We start from the raw sequence: 25,727 nt of genomic DNA on the forward strand, positions 1-25,727 counted from the left end.
CTTCTCTTCTCTTCTCTTCTCTTCTCTTCTCTTCTCTTCTCTTCTCTCCTTTAAATGTTTATTTATTTTGAGAGAGAATGTGAGCAGGGTAGGGGCAGAGAGAGAGAGAGGGAGAGAGAGAATTCCAAAGCAGGCTCCGCACTGTCAGTGTAGAGACCAATGCGGGCCCGAACCTACTAACCATGATATCATGACCTGAGCTAAAATCAGAATTGGATGCTTAACTGACTGAGCCACCCAGGTGCCCCTCAGGGAAATTATTTCTAATGGGGCTGTGTTCCATTATGCTGTCTGGTTGTTCTTCCAAAGCATATTATGTCTCTTCATTTTGTTATAATTAGCAATTGTAGGTTTTTTGTTTGTTTAGTTTTGCCTAGAAAAGTTATCTTTTCTTAGAACTGGCATATTTAATGACATTATTTTAAAGGTGTTACAACTTCTAATTATAAAGCATGGTTTACCTATGAAAATCGTTTTCCTAGATAATTGAATAAGTAATAAATTGACTGCACTCATGATCTCTACATTAGATATGAAGGAGGAAGTTATCATTTGTTCTAACAAAATTGAGCTAAATACATTTGGAATAGGTCTTTTTTTTTTTTTTTTTTTTTTTTTTTTTTAATGTTTATGTCTAAGGTGGGGGGGATAGAGAGAAAAGGAGACAGGCTCCATGCTGTCAGCATGGATCCCAATGCAGGGCTCCAACTCACAAACCATGAGATCATGACCTGAGCTGAAGTTGGATGCTTAACTGAGCCACTTAGGCGCCCCAGAATAAGTCTTAAAATGTAACTGAGAACCTTTGTCCAAAATAAGAATTTCAGGAGTCTGTGTTGACATCCTTGATTACTTTGATAGACTGTATTAGTAGAGACACAAATAGATATAGATGAAGTTTGGTTCTTGAACCTAGAAAGGGCAAACAGTTACCGGGATTGTCCTAGGAGAATACATAATTAGTCTGTAAAAGCTCCCAGACCAACCTGTGTGTCTTCAACAATCAAGCATCTGGAGAGCCTGGCCATCACTATTTGAGAAGTTATTTTAGCAAGAAAGTTACATAAAACAGTGAGAGAAGGTAGGTAGTCCTTTTCCTGAAATCCAAAATTAGTGTTTTTTCTTGTGTTATATCTTGAGTAAGCCTCTCCATGTGTGCTGCATTCTCCTCCTCTTCTTTAGAACTTAGCTTAAATCGAATCCAAGCCTGTATGCTTAGGCCCCCTTCCTATCTGTGGCTTGCCCTGGACTTTGCTTAAAGGAGAGATTATACTCGTATACCTGCTGGAATCTGGCAGGTAACTGTGGGAGGAATTTATGTGGACTGGGATGCCCATGGCCCATCAAAAGGCAGCAGCTAGTTCTTGGCTTTGACCAGTGGTAATGCAGATCCATTCTTTCCAGAGTTTCTAGGTATTCCATTCTGGAAATCTGGATACATGTGTAATTTTTAAAATGAGTCAATTAACTCATATTTTATAAAGAAAAATTAATGGGCCAAATGTATGTTGGCCAAAATTGGCCCATAAGCCATGAATTTGTAGCCACTGTTTTAGGGTTCTAATTAGAAATGCATAATAGAAATAACTTCTGGAGTTTTTTTGACCATATATGCCTAATCTCTAACCTCAGAAATGTAAATTGAACAGTTTAAGCAGAATGTCCCATATGTCAATACTGTCCCTCTCTTGAACTGAGTATTGTCATTGTTAGGCCCATACCTACCAGATTTGGCTCACTTAAATATTGCACTACAGATCAGACGTGAGTTTGTCTCAGTTGTATATTTTAGGATTGGTATGTATTAGGCTGTTGGCTGGACCACGAATAAAGAAAAGCTGATCTGACTCCATTCCCAGCTGATCTCAACCTTACACTCTGCCCTATAGATCTTTGGTTTTGAGGCTGTTTCCCGTGTATGACAACTATATGCAAAACTAGGAAAAAAACCTTTCTCTTCACCTTGCCTAAGTTACTTATACTTAACCCTAAGTAAGGGATAAGACCTATTGATTGATTGATAGATGTGGAGTCCAATGACTTCTGGTATTTGAAAAGTCTTGAAAGCTTTTGGTCAACTGACTTTTAGAAATATCACATGTGAGGAGGCTGTGCCATGGATGTCCATCTTTATGTGTCCTAACCCCTTGCAGCAGGCCATAGTTGAGGTACATGACTCTATTCTAATCTGTGGGAACAATTTCCTAGACTAGCAACAGTTGAATGTATTAGATCTTAAAGGCTTGGGTTCTTGGCAGAAAACTAGTAGAATAAAAACGAGTGTGCTTGGTACCTATAATCCCTGACCATCAAGGTAGACCTCAAAGAAGTTTTTGCTGAAAAAGAGAGGTATATTTTTTGATGCAGTCCTTATAGATTTATTAGAATTTGGAGTATTTTGTTCCCTAAAGATTTCTGTGTAGAAAGTTAGGCTGAGTGGACATTATGGTTTACCTACTAATTTAGTGATTAACTTTTACTTTATGTAAATTTGGAAGGATTATATTCTCTCTTTTTTAAAACTTTTTTTAATGTTTATTTATTTTTGAGATGGAGACAGAGCACGAGCCAGGGAGGGGCAGAGAGAATCCAGTGGGGGAGACACAGAATCTGAAGCAGGCTTCAGGCTCCGAGCTATCGGCACAGAGCCTGATGCTGGGCTCAAACCTACAAACTATGAGATCACAACCTGAGCTAAAGTCGGGCGCTTAACTGACTGAGCCACCTAGGCGCCCCAGGACTATATTCTCTCTTTAGAGAAACTTCCCTGGAGGACCATAGAGTTATACCATTCATTCCTGATAATTGCTGACTTCATTGGTACTAATCAGATTTTTAGCTTCGTTACCTGTATCTACCAGGTATTTAGCAGTGAGCCTCTAAATAAGCTTCACACCTTCTGTACCAAAGGAGGGCATATATGTCAAAGAGCCACTCTGACAGTAATCTCTGTGTCTGTTACCTTGGGCTAAATTATGTGGGTATCAAATTATCCCAATTTATAGTGACAACAACAAAGGTTCTCTTTTTCTTATATCATACGTATATCATGGGTCAATGTGGTTCTACTCCATGTCATGTTCATTCCAGGACCCAGACTGCTGTTTGGGGCATGGCTAGTAAGCATAATGAATCATGAGCTGTTTTTTTTGTTTTTTGTTCTTTTAATGTTTATTTATTTTTGAGAGAGAGAAACAGAATGTGAGCAGGGGAGGGGCAGAGGGAGAGGGAGACACAGAATCCCAAGCAGGCTCCAGGCTCTGAGCCGTCAGCATAGAGCCCGACGAAGGGCTCAGACCTATGAATTGTGAGATCATGACCTGAGCCAAAGTCAGAGACAAATTGACTAAGCCACACAGGCGCCCCCATGAGCCGTTTTTAAAGTCTCCTTACAAAGTGACCACTTCTACTCATGTTTCATTGGTCAAAGCAAGTCAGATAGCCAAGCCTGATATCACTCAGAGAGGGGTGGAGAATAACTTTTGAACAGTAATACAGTCTAATGCAGTTCCACTTCCTTAAGTTCTTACAGCTGGTATCTTGGGCATCTGTTGCCACTCAACACAAAAAGCAGGAAGTGGGTGAAATCTGTGCCTGAATTGCACAACAGCGGCCATTGACATCGCAGCTATCAACTCTCTCGTTGGACCTAGGCAATGGGACAGTCAGTAATTTTTTTATTTTCCAAAAGACCTCCTGGCATTGCAGAAATAAACAATAACCTCAGGAATGGTCACCGCTCTTACAAAGAACCATTTCCCCTTACCTGTTCTAGCTTCCACAACTTCCCATGATGTATGCTTTCTAGGATGCAAGTTGAAACGCTGGTTCCCCCTCCTGGCCTTTGTGAAAACTCACAAGTAATGTTATTACATATACTATGCTCATTCATAAAAGCTCCCATTTTTAGGGGTGCCTGGGTGCCTTGGTCATTTAAGTGTCCGACTTTGGTTTGAGTCATGATCTCATGGTTGGTGAGTTTGAGCTCCGCATTGGGCTCTCTGCGCACAGCTGGCTTCAGATCCTCTGTATCCTTCTCTCTGCCTCTCCCTCGTGCACACACCGCCCCCCTCCCCCCCGCCACCAAAAATAAACATTAAAAACTACCGTTTTTACCTTGAAGCGTCTTCTATCCTTCCTAGCTCTTTTTATCGGTTCTTGCTGCCACAAATTGAAGCTTATGCTCCCTAATGTTAATTGAATTTTTGTTTTTTTAAATTGTATATTCCAACAATGTTTTATCCAGTTTTGTCTCCTCAGTGAGCTCCGTACTCTTACTCAGATTCCAATCTTTGGTGTAGTATTGAGTTCATTACTTTAATGAATTGTGTCTTATTTCTAAAGAAATGGGCCAGGGGTGCCTGAGTGGCTCAGTCGGTTAAGCATCTGACTTTGGCTCAGGTCATGATTTCGCACTTTGTGAGTTCGAGCCCCGCGTCAGGCTCTGTGCTGACAGAGCCTGGAGTCTGCTTCGGATTCTGTGTCTCCCTCTCTTTCTGTTCCTCCCCTGCTCACACTCTGTCTCTCAAAAATAAGTATTAAAAAAAAAAATCTAAATAAATTGGGCCAATCACAAGTTCTCTAGATTGTATTGGGTGTTTTATCTGTGGAACGGCTCAACTCTCAATTCTGATTTCTCTTTGCCTCCCCTTTTCCCTGACTACCCCTGTGACTCCACTGAAAACCTTATTTTAAAAAAGTGTTTTGGAAGTTGTATATATTGCTACAGTGGATTAGTAAATATCTTTATCATGATACACTTAAAAAGTGTATTTGATTATTATGTGGAATTGTTTACAGATTTGTAAATTGTTTACAGATTGTAAATGATAAAGTAGGAAATTCAATGTACTACTTAAACTTCAAAGTTAAGATTTCACTTGTAAATAAATTTTTTTTGAAGTTTATTTATTTTGAAAAAGAGAGAAAGAGCACAAGCAGGGGAAGAACAGATTGAGAGAGAGAGAGAGAGAGACAAAGAGAATCCCAGGCAGGCTCTGCACTGTCTGAGCCACCCAAGTGCCCCAATAAATACAGTATTTCAAGCTTATCTTCTACTAGATGTTGTAAATATTTGAGTTGCTTGACTCTAGCTGTGTTGTTATGTTATGTTACCGTTATGTTATTTTTTACCTTAGCTTTTAAAATAGCAATTCTAGGGTGCCTGGGTGGCTCAGTTGGTTAAGCATCTGACTTGATTTTGGCTCAGATCACGATATCCCAGTTTGTGGGATCGAACCCCGTGGCGGGCTCTGCACTGACAGCGTTGAGACTGATTGGGATTCTCTCTCTCCCTCTCTCCCTGTCCCTCCCCTGCACATGCACATTCTCTCTCTCCAAATAAATAAATAAACTTAAAATAACTGTTCTAGGAGACAACTTCCAAAATACTCATTTGTTTTTCTTTTTTTCCTATCTAGATCACAGGAGACCCCTGGAGATGGGCAGCCTCCAGCTTTACCACCCAAACAGTCAAAGAAAAACAGTTGGAACCAAATTCATTATTCACATTCTCAACAAGATCTGGAAAACCATATTAATGAAACATTTGATGTTCCATCTTCCCCTGAAAAATCTACTGTAAGTACCTACTTCAGATATTCTCACATCTCTTTGAATTTTTACTTTTATAATTTAGAGAGAGAGAGTATGGGAGAGAGGAAGAGAGAGAGAATCTTAAGTAGACTCCACACTCAGTGGGGAGCCCAGCCCAGGGCTTGATCCCACTACCCTGGGGTCATGACACAAGCTGAAATCAAGAGTTGGATGCTCAACCAACTGAGCCACCCAGGCACCCTCCCTTTGAACTTTTTAATCTGCAATGGAATTTCTTTTAGACTGTGGTATGTTTTATCTGTAAATTAAATTACTGTACTTTCTTTTTTTCATCATATGTTGGTCATGAATTTTGCCATGATTGACCCAATTGTGGAATTTCAACTTATCTTCATTTTTAAAATGTTCATTGCTCTAGAAGTTAATTCCTGACAAATTTATGTTGATTTCAGTCTTGCAAAACACTCGCTTTTGGAAGAAATGCTAATAATCCATTAAGTATCACTAACTTTATTATATCATTCACCAGGTGCACGGACTTTATCATTTTCATTAACCTTTTGAAATTGAGTGCAGGTCCCTGGATTTTATGATCACTCTCTGCTCTATAAAATGTATTTATGGATCATTTGGTGCTTTTCCTTTAGAGGGCATGCTTTTACCACAACAAAATGGTAAATTTTTCAAATCTCCTGATTTATGAATTTTCATTGCTTTCTCAAGGAGATGTAAATAAACCAAAAGTGAGATTGTCAGTAAATTTTAGGGATACACTGTGTTCATGAAGAAGTTTTAAGACAGACAAATATGGGTATATTTCAGGAAACTTGAGGAGACATCAGGAAATAAAATAAGATACAGGGAGAGGAGGACCCGCAGCAGGTATTGGTAGGGCCAGAAGTTCCTGGTCGCCGCCTCTGTGGTAGCCCTCTTATGTCTAAAGTTTGAAGAGCACGAAGCAGCCACTCTGTTCTCCCACAGTTACTGCTTCACCACCACAGGCACATCCAAAAACAATCAGAATCCTTACCAAAAATGAGTGACACATTTGGTGATACCTGTGTGGTGATTCTCCTGTATCACTCACTCATACATTCATTCATCGATTCATAGTCACTGAGGTCTTTCTATGAGCTCGGTACTTTGGTGGGTAGTGGGAATATAAAGACAAATAAGACATGGTCCCTGCTATTAAATAATCTACAACCTAATTTATTTAATCATTTATGCAAATATTAATTATTAAGAATTGTGCATTGTTACAGGCTTTGGGGATATATTGGAATAAAATAGGGAAAAAAAAAACAAAAATTCTACCTTCAAGGAACTTACATTCTGGGGATAAGGGCGAGACAAACAGTAAACAAGGTAAATAATCTAAATATATAGCATGTTAGATAGTATACATTCTGGGGATAATAGTAAAGAAGGAAGGGGCTAGAGAATTTCAGGATTAGAGGACCACAGTTTTAAATGCTGTAAGCCAGGGATGAACTCAGTGATGAGTCAGATAGATAGCTAGTGGAAGATCAGGGGAGCTAAGGGAATAGAAGGTACAAAGCCAGGAGTATGACTGATACGGTCAAGGAACACCAAGGGAATCAGTGTGGCTCGAGCAAAATGAGCTAATGAAGAGGAGATAGGTACAGGAGAAAGCCAAAGTCTTTAAAGATTGTGTTTTTTAACCCTGAGTGAGATACGAAGCAAAAGGGACAGGTCATATGTGAGGAGAAGAGCAGCATGATGTCACTTAAGTTGTAAACAGTGTCAGTCTGACTGTTGTATTGAAAATAGACAAAGGGTAGAAGCAGAGATACTGGTTGTGAGGTCATGCAGTATTCCAGGCAAGCGGTGGTGATTTGGATCCATATGGTAGCAGTGGAAGGAGGAAGACATGGCTGTATTCTGGATAGTTTTAGAACAGAGCTAACGTAGTATGCTGAGGGATTGGATGTGGAGTGCTGGAGAAAGAGGAATCCAAGATAACAGCAAGGTTTGGGCCTGAACACCAAGGTTTTACGAAGTTTCTGTTTACTGAGAAGTAAAAGGCTGCAGGTAGAGCAGGTATGGGTGATATATTAGGGGTACAGTTTGGGACATAAGTGTGAGATGGCTACTAGAAGTCCATTTACAGATACGATTCTGGAGTTGAAGAGAAAGGTCCAAGCTAGGGTTATAATAACACTGAGGGTTGATGGCATGTAGACAGTATGTAAAATCACGAGAGAGGAAAAAAAAACACCAAGGAAGTGTAGTGTGTGCCGATAACTAAATAGGAGGTTCTAGGAGGTCTTTGGGTCTCCAAAATGTAAGCCTTAGGGAGATGAAGACCAGCAAAGGACACTGAGAAGATTCAGACAGCAAGGTAGGAAGAAAACTAGTCCACCGGCTAACTGACTAATGGCAAGAAAGTCACAGAGAGAATAGCCAACTTTGTCAGATGTTACTGGTAAGTCAAGACAAGGATTGACAGTTGAACACTGGATTTAGCAATGTGAAACTCTTTGGTGACTTAATTAGAACAGTTTTGATGGAGCATTGGAGATAAAATCATGACTCTGAGAGGATGAGATCAGAGGGAATAGAGACAGCAAATGTGGCCAACTCTTTAAAGACGTTTAAGAGCAAGAGGAAGGAGACAAATGGGGCGTAACTAGATGGGGAAGTGGAGTCCAGAGAAAGTTCATTTTTTTTAAGGGGACACATAAAAGTATTTCTTGGAAGGGTGGGGAAAATGGATAATGTAGGAGAGTAGAGAATTAATTGCTATAGCAGTATCCTTGAGTATGGAATAGGACCTGGGTCTAGAGCAAGTGGGAAATCAGTTTGAAGGTAATATAATTAGAAGTGATTATAAGGAAGGAGATACAAATAACTAATGCAGCTGTAGGGTTAAGGGAAGACTTCCCAAAGTGAGCATCTCTGACCCGTGTCTTGAAGGATAAGCAAGAATTAGCCAGATACTTACCCTGAAAGCACGCATAAAACATATTCAGTGAAAGTAACCAGTTTCAAATGACCATGTACACGAAATGTCCAGAATAGTCAAATGTAAAGAGACAGAAAATAGATTAATGGTTGAATAGGACTTAAGGAATGGGGGGGTGAAGGGATGGGAAATGACTGACCGCTAATAGGTACAGGATCTCTTTGTGACAGGGCTGAAAATATTTTAAAATTAAATGGTAGTGGTGTTTCTACAACACTGTGGCTATAGTAAAAATGATTGAATTAAACACTTTGCATGAAGTGTATATAATGTGTGAGTTGTATCCCAATAAAGGTGTTTTTAAAAAGCAGAGGGAGGAATGTGAGTTCCTGTAACACTTACGAACACTTGTTGTGTGAAGAGCTTTGAGCCAGGTTCTAGGGGTATTGCAATTAATAACTTAAATCATAATGCCCCTGTTCCTCCTTGCACTTAGTCTAGCATGCAGTCACAAGGAGGCTGTATCTAGTTGTGTAACTGCAAGTTAGTAATCAGGATTTACTTTCCTGGGGCTCCTGGGTGGCTCAGTCGGTTAAGTGTCCAACTTCAGGTCAGGTCATGAACTCACGGTTCATGAGTTAGAGCCCCGCATCGGGCTCTGTGCTGACAGCTCAGAACCTGGAGCCTGCTTTGGATTTTGTGTCTCTTTCTCTCTCTGCCCCTCCCCTGCTCGTATTCTGTCTCTTTGTCTCTCTCTCTCAAAAATAAATATTTTAAAAAATTTTAAAAACAATGTAGTTTCCTGAATTAAAAGTTTGAATTTAAGTTATGACTTTTTGTATGTTGTAGATAATATTAATGTACAAAAAGCATACTTCATGTATACATTTCAAGGAGAGATTATAAGTGAGGAAGATTACAAGTTATTTATTTTTCTTTAAGCCTAATGGTGGTATCCCACAAGATAATCTTGTTCTAATCAGAATGAAACCTGATGAAAATGGAAGGTTTGGATTCAATGTGAAGGTAATCTAGAATTTACATTGTACTCAGTTTTTAAATTAAGATGTGTCTATTTTGGTAATATTTGACTGATATCTGATTTGCTCTGTTGTTAAGGGAGGGTATGATCAGAAGATGCCTGTGATCGTGTCCCGAGTAGCACCAGGAACACCTGTGAGTTATCTATATCTTGCAAGTAAATCCTATTTTCAAGAACATGTACTCATTTTATTTTTATTAGTTTAAATAAGTGGGAAAAAATTAATCTTTTCTGAAAATTTGTCAAGTATCAAATGTTAGCTAAATCTCTTAAGTTGTTGGGAAGTTTTCTAACTTCCTGTGTATAAGAGTTTTTTTAAATCCATGTTTTTGGAAAGAAGCTGTTTATAACTTTCAGTTATAGAAACTACAGTTTCTAAAGTGCTAATAGATTCTATCAAAATAACCGCTTTAAACAGAAAAATGGAGACAGAGGTATAGTATTTGTTTTGCTTTTTTGTTTGGTATTTTCATATAGAATTGTTTACCTATAATCTGTTTGCCTACTTTGTGTTTTAAAAATTGACTTTAAATAGATATGATAAGTAGTGATTTTTTTCCCTATAGGGACAGTTTTTAAACTTTGTATTATAAACATTGTAAACAGAAGTTGAGAAAACACTGTATGTACCCATTATGATGAACCCTCCTGTTCCCTTAATTCACCTTCAGGATTCATGAACTTTCTGCTCATCACAAGGACAATTCTTAATGAGTTGTGGGTGTGTTCTCTTTATTGCTCTTTTATGTAGCAAATATTGCCCTCAATTTCCCATTTCTGTTGTTGCCTACTTGACCTAAATGGTCTTCAAGGAGTTTTCCATCAGCATCTTTTATCATTTACCTGTCTCTGTCCACAGACAGGATATAAACCAGCAGCCTGAAAGAGTCCAGTTAGGCTTTTTTTTTGGTTTTGCACAGCAACCTTATAATTGATTTGATGGTCACAGTCAAGATTGATCAGGGATATCACAATGCATACCTTTGGTTCTGGTTGTTAAGGACTTTGTTGGTTGCAAATAACAGGATACTCTGGAATACCACTGGCTTATGCATAAATACAAAATGTGTCCTGTAGCTATAGTAGTACCTCACAAAACCCAAAGATAGGAATGCGGTCAGACCTGGAGGGGAAAAAAACCAAAACTTTAAAATAAACATCAGGACTCTATTTTTCACCTCTGTTTCTTTTTATGCTCCATTCTTCTCTCCCACTGCAAACCAGTTTGTGTAGGGAATCAGCCTCATCTGTCTAGTTCCTCTAAATAAAATACAGGCTGAATAAAGACCGTGTACTTAGTAGCAGCTTCAAGTTAGTCCTGTAACATTCCCACCACATACTCTACTTTCAAATATGATTATGACCCTGACTCTGTACGAAAGAGAAACTGTATAGCTACCACCATTCTTAGTTTATGTGGTGGGCTACTGGTAACTTGTAGGTTTATATATTACCAGTTTAGTAACCCAGAGTGATTAAACCTCTCAGTCCAGTTTACAGACTTCTGGGAAGTAAGTCCTTTATAGATCCAGCTTGTATCAGATGTCCTCTTTTCAACACATCACTTGGGGTCAGTGGGGACAGGCCAGGGATATGATATATAAAATGCCTCTTGAACCTATTCATGTGAAGGCCGGGGACAAAGATGGGGGAAATAGTCCAAAATTATTTATTAGTGTGTGTGTGTGTGTGTGTATATATATATATATATATATATATATATATATATATATATAAATATATATATATATATAATGGGAAATATGTATGTTTAGGACAGACTGCAGATGCAGAGATGAAAGATTGTTAAATTCTCATCTGTAGGTAACATCTAAAATAGAAAACTAAAGAAAAACAAAATCAGGATGTTATTTGGAGATACTGAAATGGATACAAAAGATGTAGCTAAAGTGTTGAAAGAAGTTGCCTGGGGTGGGGGAGCAGGATGTACAGAGGAACACAAGAAATGGTTGCTTGCCTTAGTAATCTCGTAGACTTAGTCATTTCTTCAAGCTGTGTGATGTGAACTTTACTAAAAACAAAAATTTTAACTAAAATTTTTTTAAGTCAAATACATATCTTTTGACGTGATGATTCCACTTCTAGCAGTTGCCGGTAATGAAGCAGTTGGACTAGGGAACAAAGGATATGCAAGGAAGTTCATTGTAATATTGTTTATAATAAAGATTGGGGTGGTGGTAAAACGTACATCATTGAAGTTGGTGAAATAAATTACGTGCTGCTTTACAGCTGTTGAAATGATAGATGATGTAGTTCTATATAAGTATGGAAATAGGTTCATAAAATGGTGTCATAGAAAATGTGTATTATTGCTCCCCATGTATGTTTGATCCAGTTTTTTTAAATGTGAGTTAGTGCTTTAAAATTTTGGGAAATAGGGGTGCCTGGGTGGCTTAGTTGGTTGAGTGTCTGACTCAGCTCAGGTCATGATCTAGTGGTTCATGGGTTCGAGCCCCATGTCAGGCTCTGTGCTGACAGCTTGGAGGCTGGAGCCTGCTTCGGATTCTGTGTCTCCCTCTCTTTCTGCCCCTCCCCTGCCCACACTCGGTCTCTCTGTCTCTCAAAAATAAATAAACATTTTTTAAAAATTTAAAAAGTTTGGAAACGTACTCAAAATGCTAATAGCTTTTCATCTGGGTAGTGGAGTTATTGGTATTTATCACTTTGTTTTGTATTCTTCTCTTTAGTTGTCTGAATCATGATAATGAGAATGTGTTGCTCTTGTAATTAGAAAAGATAATACATCTTTTTTTATTTATCCACCAGTTGTAATAGTAACTGAATGACATAAAAGAAATACTAATTTTCCTGAGCAGTGACTGTGGATCATTTTCAATTAAGTCAGAGGTGTTCAGGGAACATCATATAGACAGGTTTATTTCTGAACAAAATTCTGTGACTCTAAATTTTCTTTTTAGGCTATACAAATTATTGATAATTTTCCCTATCTGCCGTGTAGAGCTATGTCCCATAAATATTGGCTGAAGGACACCTCACTAGCTCAGTCAGTAGGGCATGTAGACTCTTGATCTCAGTTCATGAGTTCAAGCCCCACATCTCGTGGAGAGCCTACCTTTAAAATTTAAAAAAAGTCGCAGTTAGAAAACACCACATTTAAAAGATAAGAGAAGACACAAAAGTTCCCCAAAGGCAGAGAATGAGAGACAAGAAAGGTGGATGGAAAAAACAAAACCAGCGAAGCATAATAACAGTTAAGGGAGGAAGAAAGAGGTTTCCAGAAGGAAGCCTTAAAAAATATATTGGCTGAAGTTAGGACAATAGAAACTTATCATTTTTATATTATCTTCTTAGAGACCATCACAGTGTTCCAGTTGGAAACATCATTTTAGGTGATTGGGGGAAAAGAACAGGACTTCAAATATTTTAATGTTATTTTTTATATTGGACACCTTCTGAAATGGTTAAAATAATTCCCAATTAAAACCATGTTTTTCTTTCTGTCTGATTATCTTTGAGCCAGCAATTGATGCTCCAACAAAATTCGTTTAAATATGTAGTTTATTGGGGTGCCTGAGTGTCTCAGTCGGTTAAGCATCCTGACTCTTGATTGTGGCTTAGGTCATGATCTCACAGTTTGTGAGATCAAGCCCTGCATCAGGCTCTGCACTGACAGTGTGGGGCCTGCTTGGGATTCTCTCTCCCTCTCTCTCTGCTCCTCCCTGCCCTGCCCCTGACTCAAAACAAATAAACATTTAAAAATGAATAAATAAGTATGTAGTTTATCTAGACTTTCCAGATCAGAATGCAAATAGATAAATAAAATGCAGCTTCAGCTTCCACAAAAAAAAAAAAAAAAAAAGAATGAAAATAGAAATTTATAAATAAACCCGACGAAAGGCAGGTTAAGTATGAGAGAGTTTCTGTCAGTGATAATGGGTTCAAAAAAATTAATCTCTGCATGTTCTAGCATATTGATTAACTACCCCATTAGCCTCAGTCTCTGAACTGGAAATATCAGTGGATGTATTCAAGGTACAGTAAGAGAAATGCATAGCTATTCTCTTCCTACCACATGGACTGCCGCCTCTTTCCTGCCAGCTGTACTGTCCACAAATAAGGTAAGAGGGTAACCCTTTCCTCTAGCCCATTACATTTCTCCCAGTACCATTGATATGGAGCAGTTCACCACTCTTCGGGTACCGCAGAGGCATTTACAAAAACTAGGGACCATATTGGCACACAAAAGGATCACAGTGCTAGTGCACAGAGGGAGTATATGAATGTCATCTCCACTGTGAGAAGTAGAGAAAGGAGCGACTAGAGAGAATGGTCATTACTTCTGAACTTGCATTTTCTAGATTGTAATGCTCTGCATTGAGTCATCACATTTCTGTCTTTACAAATCTGTGAAATAATTAGAGCAGATACCTGCTCCATTTCCAGAGTTTCATGTGTTTAAAATCACACACTTTGTAAGCAGCAAAGGAAGAACTTTTGCTCTTGCCACTAGTGACAGTACCTTGTTGGATTTTATTGACTTTTTTATTATTATGAATTTGACTAGTAGTGCTTTCATTTCTTCAGTCCCTTTTTTGTGAGATCCGACCGTGTCATTTCCTTCTCTGTCTGACCTATCATCCTTCAGACTTGACGCCCATCTGTTCGCATTGCTGTGTTCCTGGAGCATGCTGTCCATACTTGTGCTTGCCTCTTTTTGCCTAATTACCTCTTTGTTTTCTCAGTAAAATGCAGGCCGCTGTCACTTCGCACTGTAGTGCAGAACCATAAAAACGACCATGCAAGCTGACACTGTGTAAAGCGATCTTGATAATCAGTGGGAAAAGTTATGGTGATTTCTAGGACCTTTAAATTTTTTATCAAATAATTGAAATTTTCTTAGTTTCTCTTATAAATATATAGGGAGATGAAAAAATAATAAAACTAATAGTGCTTTATTATCCTCTAATTCAAACTATCAGAAACACTGAGAAATATAAAGAAAGCATTCTATTTTCTGATGGAAACTTACCACAACTATGTTGAAACTTGTTTCCCTTATTGTCGTGTAACTTAAAGTACAAGAGTGAGCATTTTTCTTTCTTTGGCAAATTGTCCTAATCCTTTCTAAATTTGTATTCACTTCTAGCATTCATCCTGTGCATTTTCAGTGTTATGAAATATACCTTTAGTGAGAACTTTTTTGCCAGCCTCACTTCCTCTAGGACATTTTCATCTTTCTCATCACAGCCACTTTCGTCATTTATGTTGATAAGTCTGCCTTCACTGAATTCCTTTCACTGCATGCCTAGAGGCTAACAGTAGCCGCAGCAGCAGCATTTCCACTGTCAGCGGTTGATATTCGATTTGCATTTTGCTTCCAGCACTATCACTCTTTTGTTTCTTTGTTGCATTTTTAACTTTTCTGGCTAGTTCCTGCTTTATATTTACGTGGGTTTATCACTGGGAGACATGGAGGTGACACAAGTACCTGCTTTGCTGTCCCTGCGTGAACCGAATAACAGATGCACATCACCAACAGACTTTGAAAGAAGCGATGTGTGATAGGTCACTGATTGTGATGTGTGTCTGTTACTTATGTCGTGATTTGTGGACTCACAAGCTAGTAGCCAAGTTCGTACGTTATGCAATTATTCAATTAATGCATCGTGGCAACTGCAATCTGAACCTTTTTGGGAGACGGGTGTTATCTAACTGTACTGTGGTGACAAATTTGTACGTATCTGGACCATGCAAAGTGAGGGCTGCCTGTATCTATGCACCTTGAGGCATAGTCTTATCTGTGTATCTAGGCGTATAATAGGACATCAAGGAAGAAGTTGTTGAAAAGAAAAAGAAAAAAAGGTAGTAGCTTCATGGGAAAGCCAGATTTCTACTTCTTGCAAACAGATGAGTAAATGGATGGATGCCGGTCTACATATAGTTTTTGTTCTCCTGCTGTAGTGTCTATAAAAATAAATTCCTGTGCTTTACTTTCAGAAAGCCATGTACACACCTGAAACTTTATTTATGTTACATTACAGGCTGACCTCTGTGTCCCTCGATTGAATGAAGGGGACCAAGTTGTACTGATCAACGGTCGGGACATTGCAGAACATACCCATGATCAAGTTGTCCTATTTATTAAAGCTAGCTGCGAGAGACATTCTGGGGAACTCGTACTTCTGGTTCGACCTAATGGTGAGTACTCTATGTAGCACTGGATATTTTTATTGTTTCTTACTTTTGTTACTAGATGCAGCAACCAGAGCGGGCTTTTAAAAAACAAATCATGCCATGACAGTTTACTGCTCAAAGTGGCTTGCATTCACACTTGTGGTAGGATTCAGTTCTTGGCCCCTTGTCTACCACACAGCCTTGCTCACTCTCCTCTGTTCTGTGCTGGCTTTTTAAAAATTCCTTCTGCCCACTCTCAACAATAGCCAAATTATGGAAAGAGCTTAAATGTCCATCAACTGATGAATGGATAAAGAAATTGTGGTTTATATACACAATGGAGTACTACGTGGCAATGAGAAAGAATGAAATATGGCCCTTTGTAGCAACGTGGATGGAACTGGAGAGTGTTATGCTAAGGGAAATAAGTCATACAGAGAAAGACAGATACCATATGGTTTCACTCTTAGGTGGATCTTGAGAAACTTAACAGAAGTCTATGGGGGAGGGGAAGGAAAGAAAAAAAAGAGGTTAGAGAGGAAGAGAGCCAAAGCATAAGAGACTCGTAAAAACTGAGAACGAACTGAGGGTTGATGGGGGGGTGGGAGGGAGAGGAGGGTGGGTGATGGGTATTGAGGAGGGCACCTTTTGGGATGAGCACTGGGTGTTGTATGGAAACCAATTTGACAATAAATTTCATATGTTGAAAAAAATAAATAAATAAAAATTCCTTCTGCCTAAGATGCTCTTCTTGATTTTTCTATGATTTATATCTTCATTCAGGTCTCTGCTCAGATGTCTTCCCCAGAAAATCCTTCTCTTCTGACTACCATAGCTAAAAAGGCCTCCCTCTTCCCTCAGTTGCCCTAGTAGTGGTCGGTACACAGTAAATACTTGTTAAATAAATGAGTATATTTTGAACCACTTTTATTTACTTTTTTTAAAAGTAAATCCAAGTTAGTTTTTAAATCCAAGTTAGTTAACATACAGTGTAGTAATGGTTTCACAAGTAGAATTTAGTGATTCATCACTTAAATGTAACACCCATTGCTCATCCCAACAAGTGCCCTCCTTAATGCCCATCACCCATTTAGCCCATCCTCGCACCCCACACCCTCCCAGCAACCCTCAATTTGTTCTTTCTATTTAAGAGTCTCTTCTGGTTTGTCTCCCTCTCTGTTTTTATCTTATTTTTCCTTCCCTTCTCCTGTGTTCATCTGTTTTGTTTCTTAAATTCTACATATGAGTGAAATCATATATTTATTTCTCTGAATGACTTATTTCGCTTAGCATAATACATTCTAGTTCCCTCCACGTTGTTGCAAATGGCAAGATTTAATTCTTTTTGATCACTAATATTCCATTATACACACCCAGACACGTACACACCACATGTTCTTTATCCATTCGTCAGTCGATGGACGTTTGGGCTCTTTCCATAATTTGGCTATTGTTGATTGTGTTGCTATAAACATTGGGGTGAATGTGCCCCTTCAAATCAGCGTTTTTGTATCCTTTGGGTACATACCTACTAGTGCAATTACTGGGTCTTGGGGTAGTTCTAGTTTTAATTTTTTGAGGACCCTCCATACTACTTTTCATAGTGGCTGCACCAGTTTGCATTCCCAGCAATAGTGCAAAAGGGTTCCCCTTTCTCCACATCCTTGCCAACATCTGTTGTTTCCTGAGTTGTTAATTTTAGCCATTCTGACCAGTGTGAGGTGGTATCTCATTGTGGTTTAGATATGTATTTCCCTGGTGATGAGTGATGTTGAACATCTTTTCGTGTGTCTGTTAGCCATCTGGATGTCTTCTTTGGAAAAGTGTCTATTCATGTCTTCTGTCCATTTCTTAACTGGATTATTCTGGGGCGGCAGCAAGTTGAATTTGATAAGTTCTTTATAGAGTTTGGATACTAACCCTTTATCCAATATGTCATTTGCAAATATCTTCTCCCATTTGGTTGCTTGTCTTTTAGTTTTGTTGATTGTTTCCTTCACTGTGCAGAAGCTTTTTTATCTTGATGAGGTCCCAGTAGTTCATTTTTGTTTTCATTTTCCTTGCCTCTGGAGACATCTACGAAGAAGTTGCTGCCTGTTTGTCCTCTAGAATTTTGACGGTTTCCTGTCTCACACTTAGGTCTTTCATCTCTTTTGAGTTTATTTTTGTATATGGTGTAAGAAATGGTCCAGGTGTTTTGCCATGTCGCTGTCAAGTTTTCCCAACACCATTTGGTGAAGACACTGTGTTTTTTTCATTAGATATTCTTTCCTGCTTTGTCAAAGATTAGTTGCCCAATCATTAGTGTGTCCATTTCTGGGTTCTCCCTTCTTTTCCATTGATCTATTTTTGTGCTGATACCATACTGTCTTGATGATCACAGCTTTGTTTTTTTTTTGTTTTTTTTTGTTTTTTTTTTTTTTTTTAATTTTTTTTTTTTCAACGTTTTTTATTTATTTTTGGGACAGAGAGAGACAGAGCATGAACGGGGGAGGGGCAGAGAGAGAGGGAGACACAGAATCGGAAACAGGCTCCAGGCTCCGAGCCATCAGCCCAGAGCCTGACGCGGGGCTCGAACTCACGGACCGCGAGATCGTGACCTGGCTGAAGTCGGACACTTAACCGACTGCGCCACCCAGGCGCCCCAATCACAGCTTTGTAATACAGCTTGAAGTCTGGAATTGTGATGCCTCCAGTTTTGTTTTTCTTTTTCAATGTTACTTTGCTATTTGGAGTCTTCTGGTTCCATACAAATTTAGAATTGTTTATTGTAGCTTTGTGAAGAATGCTAGTTTTTGGTAAGGATTGCGTTGAATGTAGATTGCTTTGGGTGTCATCAACATTTTAATAATACTTGGTCTTCCAATCCACGAGCATGAAATGTTTTTCCATTTCTTTGTGTCTTCTTCAGTTTCTTTCATAAGGTTTCTATAGTTTTCAGCATACAGATCTTTCACCTCTTTGGTTACGTTTATACCTAGGTATTTTATTATTTTCAGTGTCATTGTAAATGTGATTGATTCCTTGATTTCTCTTTCTGTTGCTTCATTATTGGTGTATAGAAATACAACCAATTTCTATATATTGACTTTATATTCTACACCTTTGCTGAATTCACATATCAGTTCTAGTAGTTTTTTGGTGGAGTCTTTCAGGTTTTTCCATGTAGAGTGTCATGTCGTCTACCAAGAGTGAAAAGTTTGACTTCCTGCCAATTTGGATGCCTTTTATTTCTTTTTGTCTGATTCCTGAGGCTAGGACTTCCAATTCTATGTTGAATAATAGTAGTGAGAGTGGACATCCCTGTCGTGTTCCTGACCTTAAGGGGAAAGCTCTCAGTTTTTCTTGATCAAGTATGATATTAGCTGTGGGTCTTTCGTACATGGCCTTTATGATCTTCAGGTATGTTCCTTCTATCCCTACTTTCTTGAGGACTTTTAAAAAGAAAGGATGCTGTATTTTGTCAAATACTTTTTCTGCACCTATTGAGAGGATCATGTGGTTCTTATCCTTTCTTTTATTAATGTGATGTATCATGTTGATTGATTTGTGTATTTTGGACCAGGCCTATAGCCCAGGAATAAATCCCACTTGAGTAATTCTTTTAATGTATTGTTGCATTCAGTTTGCTAGTAACTTGTTGAGAATTTTCGCATCCGTATTCATCAGGGAAATTGGTTTGGTTTGTAGTTCTCCTTTTTAGTGGGGTCTTTGGTTTTGGAATTAAGGTAATGCTGGCCTCATAGAATGAGTTTGGAAGTTTTCTTTCCATTTCTTTCTTTCTTTCTTTCTTTTCTTTCTTTTCTTTCTTTTCTTTCGAACACCTTCAAAAGATTGGTATTAACTCTTCTTTAAATGTTTGGTAGAATTCCCCTGGAAAGCCATCTGGCCCTGGACTCTTGTTTTTTGGGAGATTTTTGATGACTGATTGAATTTCCTTATGGTTATGGGTCTGTTAAAATTTTATCTTTTCCTGTTTCTACTTTATATGTTTCTAGCAATTTGTCCATTTTTTCCAGATTGCCCAATTTGTTGGCATATAATTGCTCATAATATTCTCTTATTATTTGTATTTCTGTGGTGTCATTTGTGATCTGTCCTCTTTTGTTCATGATTTTATTTGGGTCCTTTCCCTCTTTTTGATAAATCTGGCTAGGGATTTATCAATTTTGTTAATTCTTTCAAAGAGCCAGCTCCTGCTTTCATTAATCTATTGTACTGTTTTTTGTTTTTATTTCGATATCCTTGGTTTCTGCTCTTTATCATTTCCCTTCTTTGGGTTTTAGGCTTTATTTGCTATTTGTTTTCCAGCTCCTTTAGAGGTGTATGATTAGGCTGTGTATTTGAGACATTCCCCCTTCTTTAGGAAGGCTTGGATTGCTACGTACTTCCCTCTTAAGATTGCCTTTGCTGTCTCACAGAGGTTTTGGACACTTTTGTTCTCATTTTCATTGGCTTCTATGTACTTCTTAATTTCTTCTTTAATTTCTTTGTTAACCCATTTGTTCCTTTCTTTTTTTAATTAAAAAAAATTTTTAACGTTTATTCATTTTTTGATAGAGACAAAGTATGAATGGGGGGAGGGGCAGAGAGAGAGAGGGAGACACAGAATCCAAAGCAAGCTCCAGGCTCTGACCTGACAGCACAGAGCCAATGCGGGGCTTGAACCCACGGACTGTGAGATCATGACCTGAGCTGAAATCAGATGCCCAACCGACTGAGCCACCAGGTGCCCCCCTTTTTTAAATTTTAATATTTATTTATTTTTGAGAAGGAGAGAGATAGAGCCTGAGTGGAAGAGGGGCAGAGAGGGAGACACAGAATCTGAAGCAGGCTCCTGGCTCTGAGCTGTCAGCACAGAGCCCAAAGTGGGGCCAAACTCAACAACTCACGAGATCATGACGTGAGCTGAAGTTGGATGCTTAATCAACTGAGTCACCCAGGCTCCCCCTCTCTCCCATTCATTCTTTAGTACAATGTTCTTTAATCTCCCAGTATTCATGGTCTTTCCAAATTTTTTTCTTGTGGTTGTTTCAGGTTTCATAGTGTTGTCATCCCAAAATACGCATGGTATGATATTGATCATTTTGTACTTGTTGAAGGCTTATTTGTGACCCAGTATGTAATCTGTTCTGGAGAATGTTCCATGTGCACTCGAAAAGAATGGGTATTCTGCTGCTTCAGGATGAAATATTCTGAATATTATCTGTTAAGTCCATCCGGTCCAGTGTGTCATTCAAAGCCATTGTTTCCTTGTTGATTTTCTGCTTCAGTGATTTGTCCATTGCTGTAAGTGCGATGTTGATAGACACCTTAATTATGATATAATGCCCTTTTTCATTTCTTGTTACAGTCTTTGTTTTGACATCCATTAGCACGATAGATGTTTCTCCATCCCCTTAATTTCATTCTGCAGGTGTCTTTAGGTCTAAAATCAGTCTCTTGAAGGCAGCATGTAGGTGGTCTTGTTTTATTATCCATTCTGATAACCTGTGTCTTTTGATTGAAGCATTTAGTCCATTTACATTTAGAGTGATTATTGAAATATATGAATTTAGTGCCATTGTGTTGCATGTAGAGTTGGTGTTTCTGGTGATGTTCTCTGGTCCTTTCTAGTCTTTGTTGCTTCTGGTCTTGTTTTTCCTTCACTCAAAGAGTCCCCTTAAAATTTCCTGCAGGGCTGGTTTGGTGGTCATGAACTCCTTTAGTTTTTGTTTGTCTGGGAAACTCTTTATCTTTCCTTCTATTTTGAATCACAGCCTTGCTGGATAAAGAGTTCTTGGCTGCATATTTTTCTGATGAAGCACGTTGAATCCATCCTGCCACTCCTTTCTGGCCTGCCAAGTTTCTGTGGACATATCTGCTGCAAACCTGATCTATCTTCTCTTGTAGTTAAGGACTTTTTTCCCTTGTTTGTTTCATAATTCTTTTCTTGTCTGTGTATTTTGTGAATTTAACTATGATATGCCTTGGTGATGGTTGATTTTTGTTCAATCTAATCAGAGTCCTCTGTGCTTCTCAGATTTTGATGTCTGTGTCCTTTCTCAGATTAGGAAAAGTTTTCCACTATAATTTGCTCACATAATACTTTCTGCCCCCTTTTCTCTCTCTTCATCTTTTGGGACTCCTATGATTCCAATGTTGTTACTTTTTAATAAGTCACTGAGTTCTCTAAGTCTCGTATTGCAATCTTTTTGCCTTTGTTTCCCTCTTTTTTTTTTACTTCATTATTTTCTATAATTTTATTTTCTGTAACGCTGTTTTGCTGCTCTGCTTTATCCATCCTTGCCATGACGGCATCCATTCAAGATTACATCTCAGTTTATAGCATTTTTAATTTTTGCCTGAATAGATTTTAGTTCTTTAATCTCTGCAGAAAGGAATTCTCTTGTGTCTTCTATGCATTTTTCAACCCCAGCTAGTAATAAAATTGTGGTTTTAAATTCTATTCAGACATCTTACTTACATCTGCGTTGATTAAATCTCTGGTAATCATGTCTTCGTGTTCTTTCTTCTGGGGTGAATTCCTCCATCTTGTCATTTTGGAGGAAGAAAATATTAATAAAGTAAAGATTTAAAATGAAACCAAAAAAATCAAAATTTAGATCTTACGTGTGTTTCGGTCTGTTTCTTGAGAGAAGCTTGATAGAATAGGTAATAAAGAGAAAGGGAAAAATTTTTAATTTTTTTAAATAATAAAATAGAATAAAAATTTTAAAAAAATAAGGAAGAATTTGTTCTTTCTGTATCCAAGAAAGAAAGAAAAGAGAGAAAAAAACAAAACAACATAAGGAAAAGCAGAAACAATGAAAACAAATAAATGAACCAGCCAACAGAACAAGACCCAAATGATATTACATTCATTTTCCTGTAGATCTGAAACTTTACAGCACACTATAGTCCGTAGACTAATAAGCAGGTGGAAAGGATGTGTGCTGGTCTTCTGGGGGATATGCCTGGATGGCACAGGTGGTTGGTGCTTGGTGTAACGGCTCCATTCTCCACTTGGTGGCGCTGCTCAGCTTAGTGGGGTCGATCCATGGAAGTGCACGAACAAAAATTGCAAATGGCCTAACCCAACTCCTTAGTCTCTAGCACAGAAACTTTGTGCCGTCACCAACCTGCACACCAGCACCCCTTCTTTGTCTCAGGCTTCTGTCTGCTCCCTTCCTCTACGTTGACCATGTCTAAGCTGTTTGCCTGCCAGGTGGTAACCTCCCTCCAGGGTTTTATCTCAGATGGTGCTGTGTTTCAAAATCCCACACTTTGGAGACCCCCAGCAGCTTGGATCTGCTTAGACTCTCTGGGGGAGGGTCTCACCGAGCAATGGCCAGGTACCAGCTCATCCCAGAAAACATTTGCACAGCAGCAGAGTCTCAGGGTTTATGGTAAATCACAACACACAGCCGACGCCAGGTTTTGGTGACCTCTGGCGTCTTTGTTCCAATATCAGTAAACCTGGTTGGCCCAAGGGAAGGTTGTATGGCCTCTACCAAATGCACTTCAATCGGGTGAACCGCTTCTCCCTGTGTGGCACATGGACCCCTCAGACTGTGCTGCCTGCTCCTGAAGATTCACCCTGCTTCCTCACCAGAGCACCGCCAGGCCCTGAGCTTCAGACCATCAGACTCTGCACTCCACTGTTTATAGAACAGTGGTGGTATTAAAATCCTCTCCTTTCTCCCCATCAGTGGTTTTGGGGAACAGATTTTTTTTTTTTTTTTTTTTTTGTCCAGTCCCCTGCGAGTGTTTTCACTCTCTCTTTTTCTTTCCAGCTACTGTCAGGAACAGTACTTTGCTTGTGCAATCCCTAAGCACTGTATTCTCCCCCTTTCTCTCTCTGTCTTCTGTCCACAAAGATCGCTTTCTACCCACAGTGGCTCTGCAGCTTTTCTCTCCCCCAGTTCACCTCTCCACACCATATACCTGCCAAGTTCTACGGCTCATATTATGCAGATTGTTGCGTTCGTCTGCAGATCAATTTCCTAGGTGTTCAAAATGGCTTGATACTGATCCACCTGCATTTCAGGGATGAGACAAGCTCAGGGTCCCCATACTACTCTGCCATCTTAACTCAAGAGCCGTTTTGAACCACTTTTAGAAAACTCTGTAACAAGCTACAGTTAGAGCATTTTGAAAAATCCTGTCTGTGTTTGTGGCGGACAATGCCAGTAGCCTAATCATGTCATCTCCTTGTCTGGACAGCTGGCTTGTTAATTCATAACCACAGTTCCAGGTTTAGAGAAACCTTAATACCATACTCTCTAGCTCCTTTGCTGATGGTTTGAGTTTCCTCTACGATAGCCTCAAAATCATCCTGCCAGTGTGTGGCATTCAGTGGCTCCTGAAGCAGTTAATTTTCCCTTTGGGTAGCTTGAACTATTAATTGAACTAAAAATCTGTCTTCTTTCAGTCTCTTTGTTCCTAATTCTGTCCCTTTGTGCTATGCAGAATAAATTTAATGCAGAATAAATTAAATCCCCCTTCCTTAAGTTTTTTGGCAAGAAACCCTCCTCCTTTCTTCAGTTTATTGCACTGTTTCAAGTGCCTGCTACACTTTATCAGTCTCCTCTGAGAAAAATTCTTATATGCCTGTATCCCAGCATTGTAAATATTCTAGTTTTGTTCTGAACAGTTCATCATTAACCACAGTTTTAGCCACAAGAGTAATTGTTGGTTAATGCCTTGCTACCAGTTGTTGGATATTTACCATACCATAAAGAAGTAAAATGTAGTTAGAACTCGGCCTGTTCCCCTATCACCACCACCACACCCAACCCTGCAGAGTTTTCCATGAGAGTTTCTTTAAAAAAGAAAAATACAAAAATAAAAAAAAAGAAAAGAAAAAGATATACAAAACACTCATTTTGTCTCTTGGGTACAAACAGGCATTTTCATTCTTGTCTACTTTGTTTTTTGCATTCATTGTCTAGAATTGGCTTTCTAAGAAAATTCAGAGGACTTCAACAGAACATTCTATTTTGACTTTTCAAGGAACACATGCATTTAGTCCTGATATTTAGGTGATTCATTACTAGGCATTTTCTGTCACATAATGCAACTTAAATTTTATACTAAGAATAATAATATTTCCTCAGTTTTGCTTGTTGTGTTTTCTCTTGATAACAGCTCCTAAAGAACTTAATAGTAAGTTCTGCACCTGGGCTATTTTATATATTCTCTTTTAATCTTTGCAGCCAGCCAGTGAGATACGTGAATTATCTTTATTTTATAGTTGAAGACACTTTGACACCAAGATATTCAGTTATCTGCTTACAAATTTCATGACTTGTATAGAACCAGAATATGAACAAAATTCCATTTAATGGGAAAGTCATAGCCTTTTTGCAATTCTAAATCACTTCATTCATACTTTAAGAGAGGAACGGGGTGCATGGGTGGCTCAGTTGGTTGGGCGTCCGACTTCAGCTCAGGTCATGATTTCATCATTCATGAGTTTGAGCCCTACATTGGGCTCTGTGCTGACAGCTCAGAGCTGGGAGCCTGTTTTGGATCTGTGTGTGTGTCTCTCTCTCTCTGCTCCTCCCCTGCTCACACTCTATCTCTCTCTCAAAAATAAATAAACATAAAAACAAAACAAAACAAAACAAAAAATAAAATAAAATAAAATAAAATAAAATAGGAGAGGAAACCATCTATGGCTTAGTTCTTGGTAAAAGACCTTTCTGTTGTTTTATTGTCAAAATCTAGACTGGGACTTGTATTTACTTTCAGCATGACTCTGTCATGTCCCTTTTTATTTAAAATAACATCAAAATTTAAAACTATGTTTATAAAAAATACCAGAAAGACAAACAACTTGTTTTTGTAGGTTTTCCCCCCTTTAGATTTCATTTCTTCTTAGAATACATTCATATATTTTTTTTTTCTTTTCATTCCTTATTTCAGAAATTTTTTCTTCTCAGAAGTGCACACATCTGAACAGGAACCAGACCTGTTAGGCATGGGTAAAAGAAGCCACTAGCTTGGTTCTACTCTGGCTCTCTTTCAGCTTTGCCCTTGTCTGTGGGGGGTTAGGATTTT

General features: G+C 38.6%; 1 protein-coding gene across 8 annotated transcripts in view; it reads left to right on the top strand.

The window, feature by feature from the left end:
• PTPN4 (protein tyrosine phosphatase non-receptor type 4) overlaps positions 1-25,727 on the top strand; it is a 217,005-nt gene that overhangs the window by 172,825 nt on the left and 18,453 nt on the right. For all 8 annotated transcript variants that reach the window (XM_049616206.1, XM_049616209.1, XM_049616205.1 and 5 more), the window contains 4 exons: positions 5,421-5,580; positions 9,428-9,511; positions 9,605-9,661; positions 15,551-15,707. In XM_049616206.1, coding sequence (XP_049472163.1) covers positions 5,421-5,580; positions 9,428-9,511; positions 9,605-9,661; positions 15,551-15,707 — 458 coding nt within the window. The remainder of the gene's footprint in view (positions 1-5,420; positions 5,581-9,427; positions 9,512-9,604; positions 9,662-15,550; positions 15,708-25,727) is intronic.

The sequence above is a fragment of the Panthera uncia genome (genome assembly GCF_023721935.1).
Source record: "Panthera uncia isolate 11264 chromosome C1 unlocalized genomic scaffold, Puncia_PCG_1.0 HiC_scaffold_3, whole genome shotgun sequence".
Lineage (NCBI taxonomy): Eukaryota > Metazoa > Chordata > Mammalia > Carnivora > Felidae > Panthera > Panthera uncia.